This window comes from Pelodiscus sinensis, chromosome 6 (assembly GCF_052426305.1).
Source record: "Pelodiscus sinensis isolate ZL-2025 chromosome 6, ASM5242630v1, whole genome shotgun sequence".
In the NCBI taxonomy this organism is placed as follows: domain Eukaryota; kingdom Metazoa; phylum Chordata; order Testudines; family Trionychidae; genus Pelodiscus; species Pelodiscus sinensis.
In genome coordinates this window covers 88,121,730-88,146,023 of record NC_143057.1, presented here as the reverse complement: position 1 = coordinate 88,146,023, position 24,294 = coordinate 88,121,730, and the positions used below count along the sequence as shown (strand labels likewise).

General features: G+C 42.8%; 1 protein-coding gene across 3 annotated transcripts in view; it reads left to right on the top strand.

The window, feature by feature from the left end:
* DMGDH (dimethylglycine dehydrogenase) overlaps positions 1-15,329 on the top strand; it is a 69,404-nt gene extending 54,075 nt beyond the window's left edge. For 2 of the 3 annotated variants that reach the window (XM_006119142.5, XM_025182630.3), the window contains 2 exons: positions 13,004-13,138; positions 13,768-15,329. In XM_006119142.5, the coding sequence (XP_006119204.1) occupies positions 13,004-13,138; positions 13,768-13,983 (351 nt within the window). In that variant the 3' untranslated portion in view covers positions 13,984-15,329. Of the gene's footprint in view, positions 1-873; positions 975-13,003; positions 13,139-13,767 lie in introns of all 3 variants that reach the window. The other variant, XR_012904868.2, reaches the window with a different exon arrangement.
* The last annotated feature ends 8,965 nt before the right edge of the window (positions 15,330-24,294 follow it).

Genomic DNA, 24,294 nt, shown 5'->3' with positions numbered 1-24,294 from the left:
ATGTGTCTCCAGATCCAGACTGCTTGTATGAAGTCTGAAATCACCCTGGATTTTCTCAGCTGATCTCAAAACTCTATTGTCTGTATAACATTTATTCCTGCACCACATTCATCCTAGACCAGGGGTGTCCAAACTTTTTTCAAAGAGGGCCAGATTTGATGAAGTGAACATGCGTGAGGGCCGACCATTTTGCCTGACATTCTTTGAACCATTACAATTAAATGCAAATTAACTATTTTATGCAAAGTTTATTGCAAACGGCATACTTTTCATTTCGTCACATGGATGACAAATCTAAACAGGTGTTAAATCACTCTGCCTTTCATATCTGAAGGCCAGATGAAAAAAAAAATCCAGGAAGCTGAAATATATGTCAGGAACATTGTAAAGTACATTACATATTATTGGTAATAAAGGTTGTCTGTCAACTTTTAAGTTCAAAAAATATGAACAGGAACATAACACCAAGTATACATGTTGTGTCCAAATATATTTATAACTGATTTAGACCAACTGACATTAACTGAGATTTTACAATGTATTCATCTCAATACATATGGATTCGTTGGGGGCCATAAAAGATAGATATTGGAAAATTACCTGGGGGGCCTTATTAAACCGGAACACGGGCCGCAATTGGCCCGCGGGCCGGACTTTGGACATGCCTGTCCTAGACTGAACTAAAACTGGCCATTTGGCTAGGCATTCTGAGCCTCCTTGGGGCAACTAGTCTCCACAGTTTTTATTCTATGCATATCTTTAGTCTGACTGCTTGTTGGTAGGTAGAGTTGGTAGGTCGAGCAAAAGAACAGGACAGTCTGTCCAAATCACAGCTTGTTTTATACTGACTGGCCTTGACTGTGTCTCCTCTAGAAAAGAGTCTTGTCCAGTGTAATTGTAACTCCAGTTGGCTGCAGGAAAGGAAATCAATCAAATGTTCTGCCTACGGAGGGATATGATCTGCCACGCAGTTGGTAAGGGGAATATCATTTGGAGGGCTGACCTGAAATTATTCAAGAGTATCCAACTAAGAATAATTAATGTCAAAATATTGTATGGTCTGTGTCTCCAGTGTGTTGTAATGCAGTGGTTATAGCAGCTTGCAGCAGATGTTCATGTTGCGTTGCTCAGTTGGGCAGCTATGTATATATAATTTGTCCTTGTGCCAGCATTCCTAAGTAGTCTACCCAATCAATTACAGTATTTCATTGTTAAAAGATATTTGCATTCTCTGCTACCCATTATTTACCTCTTCTGAATGAGGTATTTCATTTTTTGATTTTTAGAAGCCTAAACTTTCTCATTATGCCAAGTTACTGGTTTTTATTCTTACTACAGAATTGTAAGAAGACATACATACTTTGAAAAGTTCATTTTATGATTTGTTCCCTTTTTTCTCCTTTTAAATAAGAAAGTATGCTTAGAAAAGGTTAGGAATAGGAACTGTACAAAGAAAATGTAAGAAACAAATGGCAGTCTCCATGAAACAAAAGATATTCTTGGCACATACACTGTGAATTAGACTCTGCAAGGCACCCATCAATGCTATACCATGACAATGGCCTCCATCAATATTTATAGTAATTACACAGAGAAATTATTTTAAAAGTTTGTGTATCTTCCAGTTACTAAAAATTCAGCCTATTATAAACTCCCTGGCTACGTCTACACTGGCCCCTTCTTCGGAATAGCCATGCTAATTTAGAACTTTGGAATAGGGAAATGCGCGGGGGATTTAAATATCCCCCGCGGGGTTTAAATAAACATGGCCGCCGCTTTTTTTCCGGCTTGGGGAAAAGCCGGAAAAGAGCGTCCAGACTGGCGCGATCCTCCGGAATAAAGCCCTATTCCGGAGGATCTCTTATTCCTACTTGAAAGTAAGAGATCCTCCGGAATAGGGCTTTATTCCGGAGGATCGTGCCAGTCTGGACATATTTAAATCCCCCGCGCATTTCCCTATTCCAAAGTTCTAAATTAGCATGGGTATTCTGAAGAAGGGGCCAGTGTAGACACAGCCCCTTAGAATCTTAAGCTCATTGAAAAGCTAAGTTGGCAGAACATTTGGACACATTACTTGGAATGGTGATGTCTCATGCAAATCCTTTGGTTTCACCCAAATATTCTAAAACCTGATGAGATAGTGGCAGCAATTTGTATTAATAGATGATAGAAATCTGACTAATAATAAACTGGTAATAATAAATTGGTAATCTTACTATGCATGTGTCTGTCTGTCAGTCCAACTGTGAGTCTGTTTGTTCAAGAACTCCTAAACAGTAAGAGCGAGAACCATCAAATTTGATACACAGATTCCTCTTATCATTACGTAAAGCAAGGTAAAGTTTGGTTGTGTGAAAAGCCAATGGGATGTGACTGGAATTCAATTGTTTCTCATAAAATGGTAAGGAATGTATCTGGTAGGAAAGAGTCATGTGGTAGAATGGCCACATGGAGGCAGCAACTGGCCAGATATGAGGACAGACAGCAATAACACCACTGGGCCAGCAGAGAGGACAAAGGGACAGTTATCTACTATATATTTCAGAGAGTTTGTCTGTTTGTGTGTCTGTATGTCTCTCAGCTGGGGGATATGTACCTCTCCCCCAGCTGCGCCCCCTGGAGCTGCAGCAGCCATGGCCAGGTGCTTCTCACCTGGCCCCAAACTGCTGTAGTGAGAGAGAGCTGGGGCAGCATATTGAACCCGTCATCCCAAGCTACACCCCAGAACAATTATTTAAATGAAGAAAAACAAAATTTATTTGATTTAAGGACCCGAGCAATGCTGGGTAAATCTTCTTTCAGAGAGCTTATCTGTGCATGAATCTGTCTGTCTGTGCCTCTTTTCATCTGTTTGAGAATTCCTCCTAAACAGTAAGAGCTAGGACCACCAAGTTCAGTATGCAGTTTCCTCTTATCATAACATAAACCAAAGTTAAGGGTTGGTTGTGCCAGGAAAATTGGATGTGACTGGAATGGGGTTGTTTCTCATAAAACCATATAGAAGAGACAGAATCACCAGATAGGTTAAAGGGGCTGGCTGGGGATGCATCCCCATCCCCCCATCCAGGATTATCTAATTCCTGAACCTTCCATCATCACCCCCAACACCCTTTAGGGAGGGTAGGGGGAGCTGTAGCTCCCCCTCCATTCATACCAGGATGCAACAGACAGAGCCACCAGGCAGGTAAAAGAGCCTGGCTGGCACATGCAGTCACCCCCCTCCCCAGGATTGCCTGAGCCCCAAGCCTCCCACCCCCGGGGAAACCTTTAGGGAGGGCAGGAGGGCTGACATAACTAGCTGTTCCCCTTTATCAGGGAGACAGGGGAAAGTACACAGTTTTCTGCATTCCTCACTCTGGCATAGGAATACAGGAGGCAGATGAACCTGGACCTGCTACAGCCAGAGCAATGATTTTAAATGACTAAAACCAAAAATTAATTGAGCGGTCCTGTGACAACTTAGGGTGAGTCTACACAGCATGGCTTAATTTGAAATAATCGACACAGATTGAGCTACATCAATTGCTCAATTGCGTAGCTTATTTCGAAATAGTTTATTTTGAAATTGGGAGTGTCTACACGGCACTTATTTTGAAATAGAGGACTCTATCTCTGACTTCCCTTACCTCTCGTACTATGATGGTTACAGGAGTCAGAGTAAGACGTCCTCCAGCCTGACAGTATTTCAACATTATTTCAAAATAACTGCTTGCTGTGGCTAGCAAGCAGTGTCCCTAGCTTCTGTTTGTCTGGAAATGGGTGATGGGAGGGATCACGTGAGGATTACCTGTTCAGTTCCCTCCCTCTGGGGCATCTGGTCTTGGTCACTGTCGGCAGACAGGATACTGGGCTAGATGAACCGTTGGTCTGACCCAGTATGACTATTCTTACGTTCTTATGAAATAACGCTAGTTATTTCAAAATAGTGTTGCTGTGTAGACATACCTTTAGAGACTAACAAATATATTCAGTCATGAGATTTTGTGGGTAAAATCCACTTCATCAGATGAAGTGGAGTGAAAATTAGAGAATCAAGGGTATATATAACAGCAAAAGCAGTTACATGTCAATTGTGAAACCAAGGTTAATGAAGCTAAATAATATATATGTTCCATACATAGAATTTGATGTGGAAATGTGACTATAAAAGGCGAGGAAATTACCTTTTTAGTGCATTAACCAGTTAATATCTTTGCTCAAGCCCAAGTTGATAGTGTCTAACTTGTAATTAGGGTTCATTTACAAGTTCGAAACTATGAACTTGGGCTTGAATAAAGATATTTACTGGTTAACACACTGGTTAAGCCCTCTCCATGTGAAAACTCCATTTATCTTGCTTTTTACTCTAATTTTGCCTTGTGGTTAGTTACCATGTGTTAGCTGACACCTTTTAGTGGCAGCTCCCATGGTCAGGTCAGTTAGCAAGTAGATAAACACAAGATGGATATTGTCCCTATCTTGCTCTTAAAAAGGATTTAGATTTGGTCCTTAGCTTAAAGTCAGGATGTTTGGTTAATTATGCCTCTCTCACATGTAATGCCTAAGGACACTCTCCCTGGGACAGCATATCTTCTGATTTAGATCTAACAAAACTACAATTCTCCTGTAATTAAGGTATAGACTGTCATTATCCCCATCTTATTAATGCTGGGACACTGAGAAAAAGAGGTTGTGTTCATTGCCCAAGGACACAGAGGGAATTGGTATCAGAGCCAGTATACAGCTAAAGAGCTCATGTGTCCTGTGTAAGCCTACCAGGTCACACTTTGCTCTGCACAGCTGAAACCTTCTTTCTGGCTAAATAGTTAATCTCTCTAGAAAATTCCATTTTACCTAAAAAGCTTAGAGTGAATATTCTTTTAAAACTGAGAAAAGATAGAACCAGGTTTAAATTTACCATGATCTTAGACTTGTTATTTACCACTCCCTTGCATATTAACCTACTTTTTCTCCATTTTCCATTTTCTCTATATTTGTTCCATTGTGAGTTATAATGTATCTTCAAAATGGAATTTTATTTTACATTATATATTTAGAGTGACAAACTAAATGGAAAAGGTTGCAATGTAATGACTAATTTTCCTTGTAAGAATAGGAAGCAATTGTTACCAAGTATAGCCAGACATAGTTAGACTAAACCAGTTTCCTATATCTTAATTTTATTTCAGTGGTCAGAATCTAAAACCAAACCAAAGATGCATAAATACTGGAAGTTTGTTTACCATACAAGTGATTTGCATGCCCAATTATTATAGAAATAGCAAGATTGGATTAGCCACACTGATTTGGTGAGAATGTCTTTAGTTTTGTTATTTTTTTAAAAAATCATTCTAGTGTATTTTAACAAGGTCCAGGAATCCTAGAGTGCATCATTCCTTGTCTACTCTTCCAGTCAAGAATATACAGTATAGGATGAAGCAGGGATCATCAGACTGCCATTGGCAGAGGAGTTGCATAGGATTTGTCAGGATGGAATGTGGCCATCATATAAAAATGCTCCAAACATGCCCTGCTTGGTACTGGAAATCGGAAGTGTACCTTTTCTAGACAGGCCTAGTTACTCTACATTAAAAGTAATAGGATAAGGATTTAGACTTACATATTTAATTAAAATAACAGTAGACATGCTAGAAACATCTGGGCTGTGTCTACACTGGCAAGTTATTCCGGAAAATCAGCTGCTTTTCCGGAAAGACTTGCCATCTGTCTACACTGGCCGCTTGAATTTCCAGAAAAGCACTGACGATCTAATGTAAAATCATCAGTGCTTTTCCGGAAAAACTATGCTGCTCCCGTTCGGGCAAAAGTCTTTTTCCGGAAAACTGTTCCGGAAAAGGGCCAGTGTAGACCGCACAGTAGTGTTTTTCGCAAAAATGCCCCGATCGCGAAAATGATGATCGGGGCTTTTTTGCAGAAAAGTGCGTCTAGATTGGCCATGGACGCTTTTCCGGAAAAGCGTCCTGCCAATCTAGACGCGCTTTTCCGGAAAAGCTTTTAATGGAAAACTTTTCCGTTAAAAGCATTTCCGGAAAATCATGCCAGTGTAGACGTAGCCCTGGGCTATGTCTACACTAAAGGCTTCTTGTGCAAGAATGGCTGTTCTTGAACAAAAACTTGCAGAGCGTCTATATTGCACGCGCATTCTTGTGCAAGAAAATATACAGTAGAGTGTTGGAAGAGAGGGCTTCTTGCGCAAGACCTCTGATGCTTGGTACGAGGAATAAGCTGTCTTGCACAAGAGCTCTTGCGCAAGAAGACAGTGTGGACAGGCTACAGGGAGTTTTTGCGCAAAAACTGGCCCCCAGGAAAAAACGCAGGTGGCCGTTTGGACACTCCGTACCAACAATCACAATTCGCTAGTTCCTGCTTGCCGGTCCCCCACTTAATGGCCCAGGCATCTTGCAGAAGCCACATGACAGCAGCACCACAGCCAGTAGCTCCACCACATAGCTCTGAGTGCGTCAGCTCAGGCCATATCTGCCCCTGAGCCACATCAAGAGCCTGCACCCCCATCCCAGGAGCCACCCCAGGGCTCCCAACAGGCCCGGAGGGGCACAAAGCAGCGTGCCCCATGCTGGTCCACTGCAGAGGTGGAGGCCCTCTTCGATCTGTGAGGCCAGGAGGAAGCTCTCCAGGACCCCTGGTCCCGGCGCCAGTACGCTGTCATCTTTGGCCGCATGGCCCAGGCACTGGCCGAGCCTGCCATCCACCCCTGGAGGGAAGGCCTCTCCATTCCATTCCACAACATTGTGCAGCACACAACATACTGCGACCACTTCCGGGATGTTCTGCTCACCCATTTTGAGACAGGTGAGCAGGCAACGGAATCTTGCCTTCAGGCGGCCAAAGGCGCACTCCACCTGGTTGCAGGCCAGGTTCAGGTGCAGGTTGAATTGTTCCCAGCTGAGGTCCATGCATCCGGAGTATGGCTGCATCAGCCACAGCATCAAGGGGGAGACCACGTCCCCCACAATGCACAGTGGCATGTGGACATTCCCAACTGTCAATTCCCACTGGGGGAAGAAAGTGCCTGCCTTCGGCCTGCAAAACAGGCTGGCATTTCTTAGGATGTGGGTGTCATGTGCTCTGCCCAACCACCCCAGATAAATGTCTGTGAAGTGGCCACAGTAGTCCACAAGGGCCTGGAGCACCATCGAAAAGTGCCTCTTCCAGTTGATAAAGTGGGCCACTCGATGCTCCGGCGCCCAGATGGGGATGTGGGTCCCATCCTTGGCTCCCCCACAGTTGGGGAATCCCAGGGCAGTGTAGCCAGCCACGGTTGCGTCCACGTTGCTCAGGCGGATGACCCTCTTGAGGAGGATGTTGTTTTGTTGATGGCTTGGAAACCTGCAGAAGGGCACATAGAAACACAGGGAATGCACAGAATGAGACCAGGCGGGTGCATGATCCCTTGGGGGGTGCCCACCCCCTTCTGATACCCTCTCCCCCCAAACACACCAGGGCCCCCTCGCACCGGAAGCCCCCCCCCAGCAGGGGTATATGAGGAGAAATGGCACAACTCCCTGGGTGACAGGGCTTCCCCCATCCCCGCCCCAGTGCCTTCAGGCACAGGGCCATCTCTGGCTCCATGGCACAAGACGACGATGGCAAAGTCCCCAAAGGCACTAGGGCAAAAGCTGTGGTGTCCAAAGAGGCTCGGGGCAACCACAACAAGCACTGCTACAGCTTTCAGTCCCTACAAGAGGACCCAAAGCATGCATCAGCAGAAAAACGGCTGTCCAGGGAGATCCCTTTAAGCATGTGTCTCAGCGGGGCTCTGGCACCCACCGTGGAAGGTACTAGTGACCTTTTGCCCTGTCCAGAGTGGTTCCAGGGGGGAGGTATTTGCGCAAGAGCGTCTCACCAGTGTGGATGCTCTCTTGCGCAAGAACTTTTGCACAAGAACTCTTGCACAAACAGTTCTTGCTCAAGAAGCCTGCAGTGTAGACATAGCCTTAGAATTTATATATTGCAAATTTCCTGCTCTAAAAGTTTTCATACATTTCTGATACTGAAAAATTAACAGGTGGAAAGCAAACATTTTTAGCAGTCCTCAGTGTGCCAGTGATTCATATACTCATTAGAATTAACTGTAATCTATACAGTTAATCTGGAAGTGACCTATTAAAACGGTGCACATCTGTTGTCAGGTCATACTCAAGGCTCTGATTATGCTGCATTAACCTTCATGCAAACTGTTTTTCCATTTATAAATAATTGATTTATGGTAGTGTAGATTCCTCTGTAATCTTGAGTAAAAAGCATTGTGGAAGTGAGAAATATTTAAATAAATGGGTTTCTTCTCACTTCATCCCTATTCCACCTAAAAGTAACTGAAGTGAAATAATAGCATGATAAATACTCCAGAAAAGAGAATGGTAAAAATGAGTTCACCACATTAGGCACCATTTCAGTGCTATGTGATAATCTATTTCTCCCTGATATACTGCAGGGAGAGGTGGAGAGACTTGGACTAAAGCCTCTGAGAGCTTCATCATCTGGAGATTTTGTACTCTTGGTAGGGTCCCCCTTGGAAAGCAGGTCTGAGGCAAACCTCCTGACTAACTACAGTCCAAACTTAACAAGACCCCAGTGTTGTCTAAGGCACATTTAAAGGACCTTTTAGTACTCAGTGGCTGTGAAGACAACTTTGCTGGGCTGGCCACTGTGTATGTATGCCTGTCACGGTTCCTGATACAAGTATTCTTCTCAGTCACGTTAGGGATGAAGGGCTTGTGGAGTGCAGCAGAAGCATGTCAAGGACATACTGAAGGTGCACCTTAAACAGGGATGCATCAACTCAATATACTGGGCAGTCTTAGTGTGGAACAGAACAGTGTGCCACACCATACACCAAGCCACGGCTCACTTTGAGGAGAACAGACATGCTCATCAGAGAATGAACAAAGGAGGAAAGAAAAGGCACAACAGACTAGCCAACCTCCTAGATTACATTTGTCACTTCTGTGGGGGAAATCTGCAAGGCACAAATTAGGTTCCTTGGCCACCTAAACCACACCAATTAACCTCTTGGGCAAACATCATCTTTCCATCAAGAGTTAGCCAAAGATACTGTATTCCCCAAACTGTGGGTCACAGTTCTCTCATGGAAAGTTTAAAAGTGATCCAGCACATAATATGGTCACAGTAGGGGCAATATGGTGTAGGCAGAGTTTCGTGCTGGCAGACTCCCGTGTTTGATTCACTATTTTATTACATAAAGATGTAAAGATATTATTTTAATCTATTTTAATAAAACAGTCAGGTGGAACTATTCTTTGTCAGGTTTCAGTCTGAATGTCTATCAGCATGGGTAGGAAAAGCTTGATTCTGTAATAACATGTATTTATTCAGTCATTTTAATTTCTATGTGGTATATAGGGTTCCAGTCAGAGTAGCCATTCCCAGATAACAAGGGAGACAAAGTTGGCACTTGAAATGAGTTGGTTTGTGTTGGCTATGGAACTGTAGCACTTTTCTTTAATTAATGCTGTTGCAAAAAAAGCAAATATGATTCTAGGTTGTATCAACAGGTGTGTTGTAAGCAAAACTCGTGAAGTCATTCTGCCGCTCTACTCTGCACTAGTTAGGCCTCAGCTGGAGTACTGTGTCCAGTTCTGGGCGCCACATTTCAAGAAAGATGTGGAGAAATTGGAAAGGGTACAGAGAAGAGCGACAAGAATGATTAAAGGTTTAGAAAACATGACCTATGAAGCCAGGCTTCATAAACTGGGCTTGTTTAATTTGGAAAAAAGAAGATTAAGGGGGGACATGATAGCGGTTTTCAAATATCTAAAAGGGTGTCACAAGGAGGAAGGAGAAAATTTGTTCCTCTTGGTTTCTGCGGACAGGACAAGGAGTAATGGGCTTAAAGTGCAGCAGGGGAGGTTTAGATTGGACATTAGGAAAAAATTCCTAACTATCAGGGTGGTCAAATATTGGAATAAATTGCCAAGGGAGGTGGTGGAATCTCCCTCTCTGGAGATATTTAAGAATAGGTTAGATAGACATCTGTCAGGGATGGTGTAGACGGAGCTTGGTCCTGCCTTGAGGGCGGGGGGCTGGACTCGATGACCTCTCGAGGTCCCTTCCAGTCCTATTATTCTATGATTCTATGAATGTGTCCCATGTAATAGGGATTCTGATTCCGTGTACGCAGATACTGTTTAGCGACAATAACATATAAACCACAGACTCCACTATACTATCCTGCACCTTTCTTCATAAAAACATGTAAATTAATATGTTGCACTCTGAATGGAAAGGTGGGAAATTCTCTCTCTCTCTCTCTCTCTCTCTCTCTCTCTCTCTTATCCCTCGAATTCAGTAAGATTTCCCCTTGGACACCTATAACTGTTGAGTGTGTAGATGAGAAATTAAGACAATTCTGGCAAGGAACACTTTCTGGCAGTGGTTGTATATGAGATCTCTATCTGCAGCAGCGCCAACACCAGTGGTGCCAATATGGGCCTGGACACGCTCCTTACATCGGGCTCTCTGATCTTCTTCACGGAGATGTCGCTTGACCTCAAAGTGTTGGGCACCATCCTTGATGGTAGTCCTCCATGTTACGCGATCCTTCACCTGCCTCTCCCAGGTGTCAATGTCAATGCCACACTTTATCAAGGTGTTCTTAAGAACATTCCTGTAGTGCTTCCTCTGCCCACCACAAAACCTCGTTCTGGTCCTTAGCTGAGTATAGAAAATCTGTTTAGGCAAGCATGTGTCAGGCATCCTGACCATGTGACCAGACCATCGTAGCTGCCTGTGGGCAACTATTGCCTCAATGCTACAAGAGTCAGCCTCTGTGAGGATACTAATGTTGGTCTGTCTGTTCTGCCACGTGATGCCCCATATTCTCCTCAGGTACTTTTGGCGGAATTTCTCCAGATCTTTAATATGTCATCTAGAGGGCATCCAGGCTTCAGCACCATACAGCAACCTTGGGATGACTCTGGCATTGTAAACATCAGTCTTGGTCAGCATCTTAACATCACAGTCATCAAAGACTTGCCTCTGTAAACATCCATAAGCTGCGCTGGCGCTGGAGATTCAGTGGCATGTTACATCATTGATGTCAGCATTGCTGGACAGATAGCTTCTGAGATAAGGGGAGCTGTTGACATTCACCAGGACTTGGTAGTTCACCATGATGGTTGGTTCAGATATGATGAGTGTTGGCTGAAAGAGAACCTTGGTTTTTCGTGCATTGAAAATCAGTCCCAACCTGTGGTAGGCCATGGAGAAAATGTCAACGATTGCTTAGAGCCCATCTTGTGAGGTGGCACTGACCTGGATATCATCAGTGTATTAGAGTTCTACTACTGACATTATTGTGGTCTTGGTCTTGGCTCTGAAGTGGCCCAGATTGAAGAGGCTACCATCCATCCTGTAGGTTATTTCAACTCCGTCTGGGAGGTCATCTCCAATAATCTGGAGCATGGCTGCCAAAAAGATATTAAATAAGATATACAGGCATTTGTTTGAGGAGCTACACAGAAATTAATTCAATAACATTGATCAGCCATTTCTGTTTATTCTTGATTTCTCCTCGGCTGTGTCTACATTGGCACCCCTTTCCGGAAAAGGGATGCTAATGAGACCAGTCGGAATTGCAAATTCCGCGGGGGATTTAAATATCCCCCGCGGCATTTGCATGAACATGGCTGCCGCTTTTTTCCGGCTCGGGGCTTTGCCGGAGAAAAGCGCCAGTCTAGACGGGATCTTGCGGAAAATAAGCCCTTTTCCGCAAGATCCCTTATTCTACTTTAGGAATAAGGGATCTTGTGGAAAAGGGCTTATTTTCCGCAAGATCCCGTCTAGACTGGCGCTTTTCTCCGGCAAAGCCCCGAGCCGGAAAAAAGCGGCAGCCATGTTCATGCAAATGCCGCGGGGGATATTTAAATCCCCCGCGGAATTTGCAATTCCGACTGGTCTCATTAGCATCCCTTTTCCGGAAAGGGGTGCCAATGTAGACACAGCCCTCTTGTTTCCTTATATCCCTGGACAGGACTCTCCTCTCTACAGAGATCTTCCAGGGTAAGATTCAATATGAATCTCTTTTGCTAGCATGTTTTTAAGTCCTCCAGTTTACCTAGTAACATGGGAAAGCACCCTCCCCCATCTCCCCGCATCGTGCTAATGGCTCAGTTACGTGCCTGTGTGCTGGCTTACCTGCACCTTCTCTTTCTCACATTGATCCTTTCATTCTGTTGCTAGCTTCATTCACACATAAATTGCCAGAGTGACACTACTGATCAAGTGGAAGACTGCCTCCTCCCACAGCATATTTTCTCTGATCTAGCGGTGAGGATCAGGGTAGCTGCTGTTCCTCTTTAGGGAGGCTGAGGAAGCAGGCTTCCAGTGATACTGCTGTTCAGCTGACAGGGCAGGATGTCATAGTCGAGGTGCTACTCTAACTCATGAAGTGTTAGGTCCTGTAGGAAGAAGAGCACATCCTGACACAGAAACCCCTGCTGGTTAGGGAAGAAAATGCCAACTCCACCTCTTGAAGCAGAGGGACCAAAGAGGAATGTGGGGTGCTCTAGTCACTTTTGCAAATGATTCTTGTGTCCAAGCAAGATGCTGGATCCCAGTGAGGAGTAGGGCCATAGTAGTCTGTGTAGTGATGTGCCAATGGCCCAGATGATTTCATTATATCCTGAAAGAGGTACTGGCATTCTGGCTCAGATTACTAAGGGAGCCAGTGTAAACAACCACTATTGCTGTATACTGGATCTTATTGCAAATTTATTTTTCCTATAATTAGAATACTGGGTTTTAAAGGTCTCAGATCTAAACTAAAAAAAGAGGAAAAATATCTGATCGTGTCATGTTTGTGGACAAGAAATAATATTTGTCACAAGGTTTGATTTAATCTGCATTTTTATATAATATTTAATTGATGAGAAAACAAGTTTAAGACAAATTTAAATACTTGAATCTATAACCTTGTCACAGGGCTTATATAATAATTCATCATCATTATCTTCTGCTTTTTCAGCCAGCAGATTTCATAGGAAAGCAAGCGCTGAAACAGATTAAAGAAAAGGGGCTTAAACGGCGACTGGTGTATCTCACCTTGAAAACAGCTAATGTTGACCCAGAGGGAAATGAAAGTGTGTGGCATAATGGCAGAGTAAGTACTACACATCACTTTAAAATAAACTATAATTAATTCTCTAGGACTGTGTTTCAGATTATTTTTACTAGAACAAGACAGTTTGGGGCAATAATATAATTTTTGAATTTCCGTGTAGGATAGCAAGTACTAATTTTACACAAGAATTTGACAATTAGAATCTCTTAAATTAGAAATGGAAAAGATCACCCATTTTATCCTTTTGCAAGTACAGGATTCTACTTCCAGTATATTTCAAAAGTATTTGCATAGAAGAAATGAACAAAACCACAAACCAAAGTTTAGGCCACCAGACCACCTGACTATAGAGTAGATGTTGAAACATTCATTAACAGTCAATACAAATACTAAGCATAAATATAAAATGTAAATAGCACTTGTTTCAGGTGAAATCTTAATTGTAATAGGAATTTAGCATCCTGCTGGTGATTTTTCCAGTGGTTCTTTGGTTGAGACATCTCCAACTTACCTGATAGCACCAAAAACAGAATGCTGTGAACTGCATGACACAAAGGATGAAAGTATTCAAAATAGTGTAAGATATATTTTTAAAAAGAAGAAATGAGTATTGTGCAAAGCTCATTTAGTAGAAATAAGGATAAACATTTGTTGGGTTTTTTTTCCAGGTTGTTGGCAACACCACATCTGGAAATTATAGCTACGGTACCCAGCAGAGTTTGGCTTTTGCATATGTCCCCACAGAACTCAGCAAAGTTGGACAGAAGCTGGAAGTTGAACTACTTGGGATAAATTACTCAGCAACTATTGTTGAGGAACCACTGGTTCTGACCGAACAAGCAAGAACACGCCTTCAGAAAAAGGGTGGGAGTGCCAAGGTGTAAATGCAGAGGGCATTTACAGTAAATTCTCTAATATCAATTAGTTTGACTTACAACCATGAAGTATAAAAGGAATCAAACTGCTCTGGTTCCCTAATCATACAGGGTCTTATTGTCATTTGCGCTATACGTCCCATAGGGGATCAATGGGATTTAAGATGGCCCCTTGATTCATTGAATGGCCTGCCCACATCACTGACCTGAGCACAGCATAAGGAGAGCAGGCTCCTCTGGACAGATGGACCCCCAACCCCCCCATTGCTTGTGGACAGGAAGTGGGTAAAGAATGAACAGTCATTTCTTCTCCACACTCTAACCAGAGAACTGATGCAGAAAGGGAAGTAGTCTGCTATTGATGTTAGCCAATAGCAAATTACTTCCTCTTTTTCAGAGTCACATTTCTTTCTCTGATGTGCTCTTGGAGCAACGTGGCTACACATTACCCTTTCCATGTAGCCTTAGCAAAGTCAAGTTTTGTCTCCAAGGAGTAACGAGTAGTCCTACGACAACTTAAAGCAGCCGTGGCCAACCCACGGCTCTTCTCCTCCGCCATTGGGTGCGGCTCACAAAGCCCTCCCCCCTCCATGGTTCATAAAGCTGTCCCCATACCCCACAAAATGGCCTTCTCCTCCCAGCTTCTTGTGCTGACCTGGGTGGGGAGCTGTCTGGCACAGTCATTAAAGATGGCGTCGGCCGGCAGGAGCCTGATGTGGCCAAAAAGTCTCTAAAAGCATTTTCTTAAAGGTCCCCAGCTCTTCACGCTGGTTCCACTGATATCTTGGCTCTTTGCCCAGAATGGGTTGGCCACCCCTGCCTTAGAGACTACCAGAAACATATAATTTTGTTGTCTCTAAGGTGCCACGGGACTAAATGTTATTTTTAAAGTTACAGACTAACACTGCTACACCTGAGACTTTTTTCCCAAGTCGGGAAATTTGGCTTTAGACATTGTTGTTTTAAATGCACACTGAATAGATAATATTTTTTCGCCAGCTATGTTATTCTGGCAGAGCTTTTGATGGAAGATAGAAATTCAGTCCTCCTTAATCAAGACATTCTAGGAAGGCTGCTCTTCCTATTGGATGTGCACAATATTACTCCTCAGTTTTTGGACACAATCACAATGTACTAAGTCATGTATCCTTTTTTATTTAGTTCTTCCTTTCTCTGTTAAAAATTAATTATGACAATGAGTTTTTATATGCACATTAGTTTATATATATATTTCAACTGTGGTATTACATTCAGTGTTGTTTTTGATCATCTAAATAAGCAAGACTGTGGATACTGTAGGAGAATATAAACAAAGTGTATTAAATTATTATAATAAACTTGTTAATTCCATAAAATACTCAGCATCTACTGACACACACCACATCATAATAATGCTATCCTAAAATAACTTTTAAAAGCTAGAATATTTGTTCAGATAGCACTCAACATTAGGCTGTTGATAGTCCTTTTCAAAGGTCATTGAAACAGAAAAAAGAGTCCAAAAACACAAGTAGTCTTCCCAAGGAATTGGTACTTCTAAACCTTCAGCAAAGCAGTGGAGGATAAATAGACTATGCCAGTGGAAACACTGTTTGAATAATGAGCACATACATTTGTCAAAGATTTAATGAAAGTTGACATTACATTTTGCAGTTCTGAATATCCTTTTACAAACCAGGTCAAACTAAAGTATCTGGGCTATGACAGGCTTGCACATAATACTATTGTGAGTGAGAAATCCATTTGGAAATTATTCTCTGATATATTTTCATAAATGATTTAGGGCCATTTTGCTGAAACAATCAGGGATTTTTTCCCCCAAAAGATGACATTATTTTTAAACGAGTATATTACTTTCCCATCCCCCCACCCTGGTCATTTAAAAAAAACCCTAGAATACAAAAAAGCACTATGATTTTATTTAGAACAAGGGAAAAAATATTAGGAACATAGGGTATTTCTCAAGAACATGTACATTCATTATTCATTAATATGCTGAAATGTAGGGTACAGTCATTACCTTGAGGCTCATACTTTTATCTTCCTAATAAGCTGCAGTATACAGAAACATTTGTCAAACAATTGTGGAAGTCACCTCTGCTTCAGCAGTGACTTCCTCATTTACATGTTGAACTTAGATGCAGGGCTGGAGTTTTCTGGCTGGCTTGGGAAAAGGTGCTCTGAAGAAATGTGTGGGTCAGTGTGTTGGAATACAGCCAGGAGCAGGAGAATGCCACTAGCTTCTTTCACTACCTTGTAAGGCCTGGGCAAGAGCTAACCAGTTGTAATCCATGTGTTCAAAGGAATTCAGAGACTGTTCATTCCATGCATGTCTGGAGGTGCATCATACTCCAAATGGGATGAGGAAATGAGGCAGGTTAGTTGACCTCCTGTAGTGCAGGGATTCATGTTCTGCCTATGTACTGTGTACTCAACAACGTTTCTGCACTACTTGGATGAATAGCTAAAAAGTCCGAACCGGGTAATACACTTAAACATGAACTTATTAAGCATGAACTTAAGTCCATCCCTGTTCAGCAAAGAACTTAAAAATGAACTAAGTGCTTTGCTGAATTGAAAGCCAAAACCCAAAATTTGCCTTCAGGATCCTAGAGGACAGAAAGATCCTGCAAACTCAAAGGCTATGTCTACATTTGAAAAGTTTGGTGATGAAAGTGCTATCAACAGGCAGGAGTCACCAAAACTGGAAACCCACCAAACCCTTTTTTCAGTACACGCTGTAGACAACTCATGGCCATATCTACAGCTCCCTAGTCAACAGAAAGAGCAAAGCATTGTGGGCATGGATCCCATAGTGCCTTTCATCACCTTCACATGCTAAGCAATAAGTGGGAATGTGCAATGTAGTGCTAGGCATGATGGGAATGTGGAAAATGTCCCATCTGCCATCTCTTTTCTTCTCAGACATCCTTAGGGATTTCCGGATTTCATGCCAACTCAAGCAATCGTGGCAAGCAGTGGCGGATTTAGGGCAGGGCGAGTGGGGAGACTGCCCCGGGCGCGCTTCCCAAGGCCCCGCGCATGCACTGTGTCAAAGGAGGGGCCTCGCAAAATTTCGCTGCCCGGGGCCCCGCGGCGCTGCCCAGGGCCCCGCAGCACTCTCATCCGCCCCTGGTGGCGAGAAAACACGGATCATAGCCTTCTGGCCCTTGTAGTGAGCACTATGCAGAAGATGTCACGGATTGCAGCATACCTAATTATGGACCTACTAGCGGACACCAATGACTGTTCAAATTTGGAACCTTGGATTCAGATTCGGATTCATCAGATTCATCAGAATTAGAGGAGGCAAGCAGATCTCTGCAGATATGTCTATAATGGTGTGTTTTTTTAAAATTGAGGGGTTAAGTGGGGAGAGAGGAAAATTGATTATGACTCCCCAAGAAAGTATAGCCCGTGGCTATGTAGCACTTGTACAAGGAAACAATTTCTGATTATCCTACACTTGTCCACAGGCTGCAATTGCTGACATATCCCGGCTGAAGATTAGCAAGCAAACCTGGGGTGGGCTTTTGGAGGTCAGTAGGGAGGGGCTCCCCAGTCCTCGTGAAGCCAAACTATGTGCTGTCTTGGTTCCAGCAGCACACGTTGAGGGCTAATTTGGGAAAGTGTTTTACAAGGGGGTGGGGCAAAGATAGCCCTGCAATGGAATCTCTGTGACAAAATTAAGTACATCAGGCAAATCTTTGACATCACTTCCCAGGAAAATTCTATTGCTATCTGTGCATGCATCAGTACTATATTTGGCCATAGTGAAATACAGCCTCTGGTCATCCTGTACTTCTGCCTCCCCTTCCCGACAGCATAGACCACCAACCTGGCCCACCTGCACAGCCACAGCTCACCAGGGAACCACCTCAATCCTGCCCCACATGGCCGCCACCTACTCAGGCCCCAACCCAGCCCCACCTGAACAGCAACTGCTTGCTGGGGCACCACCTCCATCCCACCCTGCATGGCTGCTGTCCACTCAGCCACCAACTCCACCGGCCTGCATTGCAATGTACCTTGTGTCCCTTCATTGCTTCAACACCCAATGTCTCTTCAATGATGAGTTGCTGAGTGTCTTCACAAACATCGTTTGAGAACAATTCCTCACTGCTGGGCATGCAGGTTGCCAGTGGATTGACCCTCACCCCCTGGCCCTCTTCAGTTTCTTCATCAATGTATATCTGTGTATATGGGCCAAATATTTCTGGCTCTTTTCTGAGAACTATCCACAGTGTCCTGGGGGTTTGGTCATGGAGTCCACACCTGAGAATTCCATCCAGTTCTTTATAAATACCGCATGTTTTGGGTGCAGCCCCAGACCGTCTGTTTGAGCTCCTTGATCTTGGCTCTGCATTGTAGGATGTCTCGCTCATACCCCTTGTCACACAGGGCTTGAGAAATGCAACTGTATGTATCCCAGTTCTTACAGATCACTTGCAGCTCCAATTGCACTAAATCTTTGCCCCACACACCAGTTAGATCCAAAACCTCTGCATTGCTCCAACCAGAGGCACATTTGAGTCTAGAACTGCCACCCCATTTCCTGGAAAAGATGCCACCACACAATGTGCCGCAGACACAGGAAATGGATTTAAATTTCCTGGGGTTTGCAGGTGGGAGGGGAGCATCTCTTTATCTGTAAACATTATGTGGCCAAAGGGCACCAACCTCAAGTTGATGTCCAGAATGGCTATAAATTCAATAAAAACTCTCCTGGTTCATACAGCATGATTGTCAACAGCATACAGACAAAAGTCCCTCGCAGAGGTGGACGTTTTCCACATGTCACCATATCTGTTATATGGTATTATGGATGCTCAGAGGTTTTTGTGATCGAAAGGTAGTTTTTCTTGACAGAATGTGCCAATGTAGACAAGGCCTAAGATTGTGAGGATTCACTCTAAAGAATGAACTATCCCAACACTGCAGAAAGTAGAAACTGATGCCTCTCCATTCCTGGGTTCATCCCATTTCAAGCTAACAGGTCAAGTTTTGTGTGGATTTAGTCTCGTAGCTAGTTAACATCAATTTTTAAGTCTGAGGTAGAGATGGGAGAACAGAAAAACTGTGGGGAAAAGATGTAAAGTAGGGTATTATCTCAGCATTCTTCTGATAGATCAAAACATCTTTGTGTCCCTCAGGGTGTGTCTAGACTACATGCCTCCTTCGACGGAGGCATGTAGATTAGCCAGATCGGAAGAGGGAAATGAAGCCGCGATTAAAATAATCGCGGCTTCATTTAAATTTAAATGGCTGCCCCGATCTGCCGATCAGCTGTTTGTCGGCAGATCGGGGGAGTCTGGACGCGATGCCCCGACAAAGAAGCCTTTCTTCATCGACACAGGTAAGCCTGGTTGAGCTAAATATGAGGGCAGGCTAAAGTCAGAAGTTCCCAAATTTTTTTTTATAATGTAGACCACACATTAACAAAAAGACACTCTTGTGGACACCTCCATTCCCATTCGTTGTCAAGTAACATAGTGTCAACTACAACCTTACAAGAAAAAGGAAAATCAAGAAAGTATTGCTACTTCTTTTTCCAACACTCGTGGTATAGTCTGATACTAGTATCTCCCCTCTGCTGACTGCTAGCAAATGGCCGAGGTGTTGGAGGACAACTTTTATTATTTTTACATCAATCCTGAAGCAAATGTGATCAAATAGCATGCAGCCAACCCCTTCCTCCCAGAATCTTAGTCCAACCCCAATGTCTGGTTCCCAGAGAGCATTGCTACCTCAAGAACTGACTCTAACCAGTGACCAAGGCAGAAAAGAAGTACCCTGCTGCTTGCATAAATCCTCTTCAGCACCCACTGCTTCCACACAAAGCCTGCACAACAAAACTAACAACGCAGCACATCTTCCTGATACCAAAGATCTGTTGATGTGAGAAGAAAATGTGTGACTATGTAAAACAGTGCTACCTGCCGCAACATATTTACGTATTCTTAATCATCTTTAGTGCAATACAAAATTAATCATATTGTCTGATTTTGCTTTTAAATTAATCTCCTTTCTTCTGTTCCATTCCTCACACCTCTGAACTTTTCTTTTTTGTCTGAACCTCCTCTGCTCTGAACATAACCTGACAGCCATCCAGTCCTCTTCTCCTCCTGTCCTAGACTGGTTAGCTGATTCTCTTTTCTTCTATTCTTCTTGTTGTTTTGTTAAAGTTGCTTGTACAGCAGGGGTGGGGAATGTTTTTTGGGTCAGTGGCTACTGACCCAGAGAAAAATCAGTCGGGGGCCAGAGGCTGCAGGGAGGCGGCAGGGTGGCAGGAGTGCCAGCAGGGGCGCCCCTATGTTGGGGGTGGTCCTAAGCCTCGGGAGCTACATCCAGGAAACCTAGGGGTCACATCCAGCCCCTGGGCCTTAGGTTCCCCACCCTTGTCATATAGGCTTCCAGCTCCTGCAAACTAGTCTATATAAACAGCTGGAAGCAACCGAGACAGCCAGCACCATGTGTCCAGCTATCCATCATGGAACATCACCAGTACACAGACCATACTTTGGGCGTGTCTAGACTACATGGCTCCGTCGACGGAGCCATGTAGATGAGTTTACTAGACATAGCAAAATGAAGCAGCGATTTAAATAATCGCCGCTTCATTTACATCAAAATGGCCACCGCCGATCAGCTGATTGTCGGAACAGCACTGTAGTCTAGATGGGGATCAGCTGACCCCAGAACCCTTTGTCATCAGATCCTTTATGCCTCGTGAAAGGGGAGCTTGCCTTGGACTAATTTTGAGGTTTCCCTGTCATGTAGATATGCTATTTTGAAATAAGCTATTTCAGAGTATTTCTTTCTAGAATAGCTTATTCCGAAATAAGCAGTCAGTGTAGACGTACCCTCAGTGGCATTGTATTTGTATGCTACTGGGACTGTATCCACGCTGCTTATTGCCATACACAAATACATTTAAAATGTGGTGTCAAAAGGCATTACTGTAATTTTCAAACCAGAAGGAAATCCCTTGGCATTTGCATATATACATTCTGGAAACTTTGTGCATCCGGCCAATGAAGCCTTATTCATGGGAATAGCAGTTTGCTTGTTACAGAGGCTTGCTGGCCAAGAAAGAAGAAAATTAGGTTAGAGTCTATCAGACTCGGTTTTCTTCATTGTTTTACTGATTAATTGTATTTTTCAGTATGGATTTTCCTCTCATCTTTTACCCCCAGACTGTACAGCTGGGAGTATAAACATGCACAGTTTCAGCTAATTGTCAAACAAATGATTGTTTGATTTTTAAATGGCAACTGAAATTCATGAACAAATAATAAATTAAACAGAGGTTGCAACTATTTCTCCTCTTTCACAAAACCCACAACGTTGGCTTTTACATCAAGATGGTAATTTGGTAAAGTTAGCAGTAGTTTATGATATGTATTCAGGTTGCCCATGAAGATTTTCCTGTGTGAAAAAATAATTCTGTTGACATAGCTGTTATTTCTGCTGCTAGGTTGCTTCACTTCCCACACATTAACAGTCACAAGTGATATGTTATTGTAATGAAACTGGCTGAGGTGTCTTCATAGTGCATGAGGATACAACATGAAATAATGGTCTAACTCCCCCTACCCAGGGATTAGATCCGTCATCCATTTAAAGGAAAATTCTGACATTTACTTGCATGGAGATAAAAGCTCTTTGAAACAAAACATTGAAAACAGTTTGTGAAGAATGTTGCTTTAAAAAGGATGGCATGATTTTTTCCCACACTTTTTAAATTTTTGCTATTGTATTAAATATACATTAAAATTGTTAAGTAAAAAGAGAGAGTCTACACAAATCAGTAACTTTAAACTTTTCACTGAAAAATAAAAGGTAAAGAACATAACAAATCAAATATATTTCTCTTTCTTACCCTAATATCAACAACATCTTTGTGTGTAGATATGTCTATCTGGTTTACGAACATGCCCACTCCTGTAGTGCCAAGGTGGTCTTAGCTACATAAATAAAGACATCCCTACAGCCAGTTAGATTGAAATAATACAATTTTAGCATACAAAAACTTGGGAACAATAGCAAACAAGACTGTTACAGTTCTTTATATAAAAGAGGTGGAAACCAGAAGACATCTACCATAGTGCAAACCCAGCAAAGAGCAGTTGTAAACCCAATGTGGCAGAGGAGAGATTGACACGCAGAGAGACATCCTATGCCAGTGATGAAAATATGAAAGATATGAAAAATGTTTCTTTAAATTGTCAGAAATGTTGAAAGACTTTCCACTGAAGAGTGAAGGAGCAGAATGTTTTTTTTATATTGACTGAAAAGAAAACTTGTGCATAACTCTGTGAGCAAAGAAATCATAGTAGAAATAACAACAGGCTATAGTCTATAGCTACCTGCTTCCATATCAGGAATAAACAGCAGTAACAAATACAGGATAAATCCCAAATGCATTATGAAGCAATATACTGAGTGAGTGCTTAATATAGTGTACCTACCTCTGGAAGAGACCTGAGATTTCTGTCCAAAATATTTTTGTAGTTCTGAAAATGGTCAATCAAGTACTTTCTGGTGGTCCACAGAAAGCTGGTCAGACACATAGGCCCAGATCTTCCAAAGTATGTAGGCATTAACAAAGAGCATTTCTATACTGCAAGCCATTATTTCGAAATAATGACGAGCTGGAGGACTTCTTACTCAGACTCCTGTAACCCTCATTTTATGAGGAGTAAGGTAAGTCGAAGGAAGAGTGCTCTTCCTTTGACTTCCTGCTGTGTAGACAGCACCAAAAGCCAAAAGAAGCTATTTTGATTTAAGCTATGCTCTTGATGTAGCTCAAGTTGCGTAGCTTACTTTGACTTTTGCCGTTCTATGTAGACGTGCCCATGGTAATGGAAGTCTTCCTTGTTTCCAGCTGCTACATTACATTTAAAGAAGCTAAAGGTACATTAAGCACATTCTTAATATTTCTTACCATTGAAGCAGTGTAGCAGCCACAGGGATATTATTTGATGGTAAATGGGAGGAGAGGTAGGCCACCTACTCACAAACAGGAGGGAAATAGGGCATGAGATAATCTCTCTATTAAGATGTAGTAGACTGCACTATCAACATGTTTGAGAACCCATGTTTTATTTGTATCACAAGTGTTGTCAAAGTGTAGCAGGGACAAAGTGCCTCATGTATCTCTGTATATCTCCTTGAAGGGTTATGTACCATTTCTCCTCATCACTTTTTAATGGACAATCTGTTATTATTTCTGGAAATATGATGAAATACATGCCTCACACTTTTGGACTTTGTTGTAGAAAATGTGTCTTCATCTCAATCTCTTTTTCTCTTTTCTGTTACATTGGTTGCACACTAGTTACTTATGCTCTCCAAGTTTGCATTGTACTCTGTATCTCAATTTCTAACAGTTTATAGTCACCTACTTTGTTTTCTAAGACAGTCTGTTTTTTAAAAGAGTGTGTTGGTTCTGTTTAGAGAGCTGTCGTAATCTGTCTTTTTATTTTTGATTTGTTCTTCCCGGATATTAGCATATTTTTTAAAGTTTTTTAGCTAATTATGTTAGCATCACTCAATTTCAGGTAGGATTATCTGTTGATCTGGAGAAACAGTGTGTTGAGGCATGGGAATGAAATACTTGAGTAGATTATTGTGGTGGCGTAGTCAGCCCATAAAGGTAGTGGGGCCTAATGCAGTGGTTTTCAACTTTTTTTTTGACCCAGTTGAAGAAAATTGTTGAGGCCCGCAGCTCAACGTAATTTGACTAGAGTGTGAGCTCTGGAGGGGGCTGAGGATGAGAGCTTAGTGGCACAGGAAGGAGCTCTGGCTTTGGGAGTGTCAGGGCTGGGGGCAGAAGGGGCTTACCTTAAGTAGCTCCCAGTCAGTGGTAAGGCAGGCTTCCTGCCTAGGGTTGCCAGGTGTCCAGTATTGACCTGGACAGTCCGGTATTTTTGCTTCCTGTCCAGTAAAAAAATTCAGAAAATACGAAACACCTAAAATGTCTGGTATTTTTTGTTTTTTTTCCCCTGCCAGGAGGCAAAAATAGTGGACACCTGGCAACCCAATGACACACTCAGTAACTGTGCCTGGCTTCTGGAGCCCTGACCCTAGATCACCTACTTACCTGATTCTGCAGGGAAGCTCCCTTTTGGCTCAACCAAGAAAACAAGATGGCTACCAGCAAAAAGCCTAAAAACCTGAGCAAAGGGAAGCAATGCTTTCCCTGTGTCATAGTGCTCAACCGCTCCTCTTCCTATCCCCACTCTGACTCTGCATGCACTTAAAGGAACCATGCTGTTTTAATGCTGTTTTATTTAATTTAATTTATTTATTTGCTTA